This window comes from Dysidea avara, chromosome 8 (assembly GCF_963678975.1).
Source record: "Dysidea avara chromosome 8, odDysAvar1.4, whole genome shotgun sequence".
Classification (NCBI taxonomy): domain Eukaryota; kingdom Metazoa; phylum Porifera; class Demospongiae; order Dictyoceratida; family Dysideidae; genus Dysidea; species Dysidea avara.
The window spans coordinates 10,176,324-10,185,275 of NC_089279.1; the positions used below are offsets into that span (position 1 = coordinate 10,176,324).

Sequence of the window (8,952 nt, forward strand, 5' to 3'; positions counted from 1 at the left end):
GTGGTTAAGTTGTGCCAGGAAATGATGTCAAACCACATAATAATAATAGCCTTTGCTTATTATGTAAACAAGAAAATCCACATGAACTATTATGGTTAATGTGTAGGGCTAAATCAGTCTGTCTCAATGGTTAATAGTTTTATATATCATTCCGGTACCATAGCATCATCGCTACAATAACTTTGTGAATTGATTATATACCTATCAGTTTTAAGCCCCACTTACTACAGGCAATGTCGGGCTATAGGAATGGATTTGAAGTTGAAAATGTGCCAGAGGGTGGGGGTATTTGAACAAAGCACTACTTGTGGTATGTGATAAAACCAAGGCTCTGTGTCAAATCCTTTCCTTTCTTACCACATCTTAGGGATATATATGTGGGCCTAACAAGTTATCTCCAGGTTGGGGAATATGACTTTCTACCTGGTTAAATCCCCACTATGTCCCCACCCTCCCCGTACTGGGAAGAGTATGATTTAACATTGATAGGTGTATTAGTAGCTACATATGTCAAGTATGGTTGCTGCATGCAAAGATTGATGATAGATTGTAGATCATTATTATTTTTGTAATTACTTACAAAATGATATGATGTTAAAACCTCAAATTAGAGGATCAATTAGCCACATACGTACGTACGTGCCTGGATCAGCATAATAATAGGCTGGAGTGCCATGCCAGCATAATTCTAGCACATTAGAGGTGGATATTTCAAACCATGTAAGAAGCTAAATTCCATGTCCATGAAAATGATCGATACTCCCCGATAGGACTGTCAGTGGAAATTGCAAACTGCAATAGAGCATTTAAATGCATTGTAGATAGCTCCTTAGGTCAACACTCTCTAACAGAACCATCAATTTGCAGTGAAATACTCTAATAGAGCATTCACTAATTAAAATGTTCCAAGATAATGTAAGAAATGTTGCTAACCTAGGAGCATAATGAGAACACTGAAGAGCATAATAGGCAAAAATTTTGGGAGGATCAATATACATAATATATAGTTTAAATGGCAGTAAGCATCACTATTCTTGAACACACTTGCATGTAGTAGGACTTAATTATATGAAACTACTTACATGGTGTATGATGAATCATCATGAGTGATACATTTTTAACCACATGCACAAATCCATGTATGTATACTTATAGTACTATGTTCTAAGGCTACCTAAGTATATTAACTACCACAATTCACTTTTTTTGTCATTGTAGAGTGGTTAATATTATATGCATGCAAAAAAATTGTGCATTGTTTTGCACAACTATATCTCAGAGATAGGTGTTGTCACTTGCTTGGTTGGTTCCCCAGATTAACAACTTAATGATCACCACCAATGTACGTATATATACCCTTCAACTAGCAAAATGAAGCAAGAGCACATGCATCATGCATGCAATATAGAACTATGCAAAGAAGAAAATTAATAACAAACCTGTAACATGGACTAAGGTATATAAGAAATACTAACAATTTTATTGCTGGTGTGTTGTAACAATAATCTATACAAAAAATATTCAAGCTGTGAAAGAGGGCATGTAGCCGTCATAAAAAATCAAAAGCGGCAGACAAGAAATGGCTGCAATGAACCATTCATCATGTGTCATTAATATGATTGTTATTGCAGCCATTTCTCAGCCATCACCTTTGATATCACAACTTATTTCACCCCGGGGGGCACCAACCCTTTATTTCTGATTGGCTGTTGTATGCAGATGAACTCCAATGGAATGCAATAATCCAATAAATAACTTTAATAGAGCAGCCAAGTTGCTTTTTTACATGACATTATTCTATATAGACCCATTTGTGTCCAGATTGTACATCACTACAATAATTCAATATTACAGTACCATTGAGTGATCATACAGGCCACTGCTATTAAACATCAGCATTCCTCAACATGGACCACAGTTGTAACCATTCTGCTGAAGTGATTGGCATGTTCAGTAACTCAAATCTGTTAATTTAGTGATTCTGAAATCTTTTGTTTGTATCAGGGGCAGCTCCAGGGGGGTTTTGAGTAACTGGTCAACCTTTATCTAGATACCCTAATAGAGCAGTCACCCTAATACAACAGTCACATATTCAGTAATAAACTGTTGAAATCATCCTCAAATTCAACTTCAAAGGGTAAGCTATCTAAATTGACATGCTTCAAACACTAACATGCTTCTACCAAAATGATATGCCTTCTTCTTACAAAATTTATAACTAGCTATAATGCTACATATACTGTAGCTATAGGCCGTATAGCATGGCATCACAAAAAGTCAAGATCTGGCATGGATTTGAAACCATGCATCCATCAAAATTCAAGGAGCTGTCCATACTGTACTATAGAATCTGCTTATTATGATCTGAGATTCTGCATATACTTAATGTTAGTGCTTTTTCCAAATAATAAACCCAGGAAGTAAATTTTAAGATATGAAAGTTATTCTATAGCCAAATAGTATAGTCAGCAAGTAAAATTAGTTTGGGTGTCAAATTAGTTGATTTTCCAAAATTAGACTACAATTATGGACCTTTTATGTTGAAATATAATGTTTCATCGTGCCAACTACACCAAATTAAATGTAGATAGCAAAGGCCACTTGTGTGGCACTGACCATATATATGTATATGTATAGATGATAGATAGATAGATAGATAGATAGATAGATAGATAGATAGATAGATAGATAGATAGATAGATAGATAGATAGATAGATAGATAGATAGATAGACAGATAGGTCATTTCAGTAGATAACTCATCACTTGTACATTGAAACTCAACTATATATGAAAATCATTATGTATGTGTGTATAAGAGTTAATAAAGAGAGCAACAAAGAACAGACAAAATACCATCAAAGCGACATGCAATGCACAACCATAAATTATTATTATTATTAACATTTTATCTAAAGCTTCATGCAAAAATAGTCTGTGAGTATAGTACATTGAACTAATGACATGTGAGCTACTCAATAAATGATGTCACACTTGTAGTTACAGTCTTATACTAGCACATGTTTGCATTGACCATCTGATTATTGGTATTTACATAAGACATGCATGAACAGCAGCAAAACAATTGCATGTAAATGTATAAAATTGATAATAGTATTATATTATATGTCATGCCATCCTTATTGACTCAACAACTTTGGTATACTTTTATAGGAGATATATGTAGTAGATATATCACACTTCACCATCGGGTGTATCCATTCACTGGACTGGATTACTGGACTGGAATACTGGACTGGAATATTGGACTGGCATATTTTTGGTTTTTGCACATTTTGTGGTTAAAATGTATTGAGTCTCACAAGCCTAGGGTCCTGAGGGAACCTACAGCCCACTACTAAATGCTGAATATGAGCAGTGAAGTATGCGATAACTGTCTTAATAATTTTGCTGTGATATATTATGTCCTACAACACTTATTCCTTACCCTGGTGTATAGTAATGCTGTAGGGAATGCATATCAGCAATAGTTAACCAGCGATCAACTCGCCAGTTGACAAGATATCCTTAGTGTGAGCTCAAGGAGCAAGCTATATATAGTATCCATGCAAGACCTTTACTTCTGGAGAAAGGCTCACCGATTAAAATTTTTTTCAGCTTGTGCTTAATTATAATGATTGCGTCCCATGGCACTGAAAACAAGTCCGTCCATGCTAGCTCAATTCCTGAGCTCACACTAAGGATATATTGAAGGATATTGTCAACTGGCATGTTGATTGCTGATATACATTCCCTACAGCATTACTGTACACCAGGGTAGGGAATAAGTGTTGTAGGACATAATAAATCACAGTGAAAATATTAAAAGACAGTTATCGCATACTCTACTGCCCATATTCAGCATTTAGTAGTGGGCTGTAGGTTCCCTCAGGACCCTTGACTTGTGAGACTCAATAAATTTTAACCACAGAATGTGCAAAAAACAAAAATATACTAGTCCAGTATTCCAGTCCAGTAGTCCAGTCCAGTGAATGGATACACCCCTTCACCATCATTAATTTACTACCATGCCATATTCCATATTTGTATATGAGCAAATACTTGTAAATTGATCACGATTCATTGAGTACACAAACTAATTAACACCAGTGACAATAGTCCTTAGCCATATAAGGTTATAATGATTTTCATGTGGCCATCTGATAGCTGATATCCATATAAGACTTTAACATAACAATTCCCTAATAAGGAGGTGTGCAACTGTACATAAAAGGTTGTCCTGACCTGCATTCAACAGTAAACAGTTGATCAGTGATTAGTGTTGCAACAAGTCTACAATGTTTAATACTATCACTATTTCAATACTAGTAGTCAATGCTATAGGAATGGTGTTGGTTGATGGAGAGTGTCAAACAGCAAATGGTGGACCCATTGAAAGCTGCTGTTGTCTTGGTTACCGTAATACTTACTTCAACACTAAGAGCTCAGGAGTTTACACTATTGATAACTTTGGTGGAGTGAAGTGTTCCAACACTAGAGTATACTGTGATACTATCTCAGGAGGAGGAGGATGGTTAGTTATTCAGAGAAGAAAAGATGGAAGTGTAGACTTTAATAAAGACTGGAAAAACTATGAAGATGGATTTGGTGCCCTCACTGGAGAGTTTTGGTTTGGACTACGTGGAATACATTCTATCACCAGCAAAGGACAATGGGAACTAAGAATTGACTATAAGTATACTAATGGTACAGAAGGCTATCTGTCATACAGTAACTTTAAAGTGGGGCCAGCCACTGAACAGTATCCATTAACAATATCAGGTTTTACTGGAATTACAACAGATCCAATTACTGGTTCACACTCACTGAACAGGATGAAGTTCACAACAAGGGATAGAGATGGTGATATGAGTAGACAACATAATTGTGCCGTATCAGGCCATGACGGTAATAATTCTGGTGGATGGTGGTACAGATCCTGCACTCATTTTGCCCCTAATAATCAATATACTGACAGATACACTGTATGGCTTAATGGAGAGGTACATCAATTTCAGTTTGTGGAACTAAAAATCAGACCCATAGACTGCATCATGTAATAGTCACTTACAGCCGCATGTAAATAATTTAGTAACTCCATTGATCAATATTGCAGTTTTGTAGAGACTTCACATAATTTTACTGTGTATGTATTTGTTTATATATAGTAGTGTAATAATTAGCAACCTTATGTTTGCTTCATGTGCTGTATTCCTTTTAGCTAAGAATGTTTTGTAACTCTCAGTTGTTTACGTACATATGGACAAAAACAAAGGGTAATGTTACTTCCGCTATTCATGATCACAGTCACTGAGGTTGACTATATATAAAAGGTGTAGCTGTTGATCAACACAGTGTGCTCTATGGTCCACATGGACCACATCTGACAAGGTAAAAAACTAGAAAAATGCACGCATCCATGGAACTAACCCAGTTAGATGCTAAACCATACACTAAAGGAAGTTTATAGTTAGGAAGTAAATAGTTAGAAAGTTTATATATACAGTAGGAGAAAATCAGCACATGCAGAGAAGACTTCAGACAGTTGGCCAACTTCGAACACTATAATATATAATTATGTTTGTACACAGACTGTGCTTGACCTTAAGTGTAGCTGGTAGATTTTCATTGCTTGATTGTTGTGTGGCAATATGCATTTCAGGAAAATGCTTGACAAGCTGGATTATATAAAATAATTATACTTCTTGCCACAGACACCTGTGGGACATGCCCTATGCATGGAAGCTCCAGAAACTTTGGCAACTGGATTCCTATCCCAGACTTGTAACACCAGTTTCTAGAATTATAGCTAACATTATGTCATGTAAGAATAAATAATAACCCCACTGTTATTAACTCTTAAGTACTGTACCCCAAATACCATTATTGATTCTACACCTCTATGCAGTACGTACTGTAAAGTCAAAATCAAATCAAAAAGGAAGGCAAATGTACACCTGGGAGTATGCACAGGGAAGTTAGATCCTCTGAAGTTGAACTAAGGTTGAGAGCATTTTCATGCTTGACTGTTGTATTAGGATGACTGCATGCATGTTCTATTAGGGTATCTCAATCTTCCATTCTTCAATGACCAGCTGCAGTTTCTAGTTGAGCCGCCTCTGTGACCCATCTGTGACTGTGCATCTCCAAGAACTTTCCTTTATTCAATAATACTTCATTCATCAATAATAACAATGGTTATTCTCTCATCTTCGTTCTCAATTATAATCCAACTGATATTTCTCATGCACTTGCACATCATACAGTAGCTAAGAACAGCCCTCTATATGTACAGTTGTACATCAATCATTCATCTGGATATCCTTGCTTAGTGCTTAGCTACCAAATGAATCTTCCTGACTTTGTTCGACTTGTTGAGCTACCTTACGGCTTATTTTGCCCATCATCATGCAGGTATCTCCCATCAAATAATCTACCCACAATTTGCACACCTTTAGGGTCTTCTACATGTACATGCAGTTACTGATTGTTGCAGGCTAAAATTAATGCAATGAATGCCATGATTATCATCTCTTCACACATGCAGCCATGCATGCATGGGCATGATTTCACCAAATTCTAAAGATCATTTCTATAGGTAGTTACCTTGACATCAAGGTACATCTGGTACTTCCATATATATATATACAGGACACAACATGAAATTATTCAAGCCACATACAAATTGTTTATCAAGATCATCCTTCTTTTCAGTTACAGTGATTCATTAATGATTGGAATTCTTTACCCCAATCAGTGATTGACTCCAACTCCCCTAATCAATTTAAGAATCTGCTGGACAGACACTATAGTAATACGTATAATATATGATTTTTAATGGGTATAGCTACTTTATTGTGTGTATGATTTGGATGTACAGGCCATGCCTCTATCCAAAATTTACAATTACAAAAAGTTACAATATATTATTAGCTACCGGTAACCGCCAGATCTATTTGATCTTATGTTGCGTGGGCCCAACCGACTGCATTTTTCTTCAAATGAAATAATTTTGAAAATCGTGTGTTCGGATCACGTGTTCTTACTTAAAGGCAACACATCATCAGCACCCTTGTGATATAGTCCAAAAGGGACCATTGAAGATCGTCCAATGCTCTAAAATTGTAGAATACGATGGGAAAGCTCTTTTGGAGATATCTGCTGCTACTAGAAGAGTATGAAACCTAGATTTTCAACTGTGTATGTACAGTGTTGGGCAAGTTACTTTGTAAAAGTAACTAGTTACATATTACTTGCAACAGAACTATTTAGTTACAGTTACATATTACCCATAAAATAAAGTAACCATCTTATCACGTGACATGATTGCGTTGTTGGACAATGTGCAAATCTTGGTTATAAGTAAAAAGCTAGTGAATGAGCTTCGTTCAGTAGGCCTCGTTACTTCGTTGTGGTTATGCGTTACTCAGAGGATTACTAACGAAATTAGTAACTTCGTTACTTTTAGTAATAAGGCCAATGAAACTTGATTAGCAGTTTCGCGTCATCGCCCGCATGCTTTTGATACACCCGCATGGAATTTCATTATTGGTATTTCAGATCGAAATACTCTAATAGAACAGTTACTTTTACTCTAATAGAGCAATCAGCTATACTCTAATGGAAAAATTACTTGTTATAGATTAGTAACGTACTTTAGCTATTTAATGCAAGAATAATCAGTGTAGATCTCACTGTTTTTTTTGACAGAAATCTTCATGTTTGGATGTGTGTTGTGCTTTTGGAAAAATAATGAATAATTGTAATTGTAATTGTAATTGTAATTTTTAAGCAGGGAGTCCACTCAGTAAAACTGATTTTCAGTGGAGCCCTGAACAAACATACAATAGACACATACAATAACTAATAATATACAAAAAAAAACATACATACACAACTAAGGATACATAGACAAAATTACACAGGAATTAAGAATTAAGATAATAATTACGAAATGACGACAAAGTGGCAGCCCCAGTAACAGTGGACTTAAGGTTGTTCCATAAAACAGTTCCTCGGTAGAAAAAAGTTCGTTTGCCATAGTTGGTAAACACTCTAGGAACAAATAAACGTTTAACATTACGACTAAGATGACCAGTAACATCCTTCGAAAACTGAAATATATCATGTAAATAAGGAGGAGAAATTCGATGTAAAGATTTAAAAATCTAATGAATAATAACCGCCCGCCCGCATCAAATTTTCAAAAATCTGAGCGAGAAACTGGTAATCAAGTTTCATTGGCCTAATATTCCGTCATATTAGACTCATTACAGTAATTATATTACTTAGGTAACGCGTTACATTTGTAAGTAAAGTATCTTGCGTTATATTACCTGTTTTCATAGCGTATTTCATTATATTACTTTGTTACCACAAAAGTAATAATATTACGTAACGCGTTACATAAGTAACGCGTTACTCCCAACACTGTGTATGTACTATTATAGCTACATTCATTATTTGCATTTTGTATACATTTCATTTTCAAACCGACCTACCTACCCAAATCTAAAATAATTTTACCCGCGCAACATAAGATCATTGGCATGGCCTCACTTCTGCATGTCTACCGTCCATTGTCCCGCCCATTCGTCACCTTCAATTGCTGCATAGTCATTGTTTTAAGTCCTGTTGGAGATATGGATATTTAAATGGACCGAGGGGTCCGCAACAAGGGCGAAATCCTGGAGGACTTCACTGAGATCCAAATTGAAATCCGAGATCCGAGATCTCGCTCATCATATTTCTCCGATTATTCCCGTATAACTCCTGAATTTTAGATCACGTGAACCAGCCATGTGCGACCTTGTGCTGCCACGTCGCGAGTGTAATTAGCTAATGGCTGATGACTCTAGGAAAACGGCGGTTTGCGATAGGCGAGATGACAGTGAAGAAGACCAGCACAACGAGAATCAAGATGACGATGACGAAGTGGAAAGTCTCGCAGTAG

At 36.0% G+C, this 8,952-nt stretch overlaps 1 protein-coding gene across 1 annotated transcript; it reads left to right on the forward strand.

Annotated features, from left to right (window-relative positions):
- Positions 1-4,345: 4,345 nt before the first annotated feature.
- LOC136264756 (fibrinogen C domain-containing protein 1-B-like) lies at positions 4,346-5,059 on the forward strand. The gene has a single exon (XM_066059527.1). The coding sequence runs from the start codon at positions 4,346-4,348 to the stop codon at positions 5,057-5,059; it is 714 nt and encodes a 237-aa protein (XP_065915599.1).
- Positions 5,060-8,952: the final 3,893 nt, after the last annotated feature.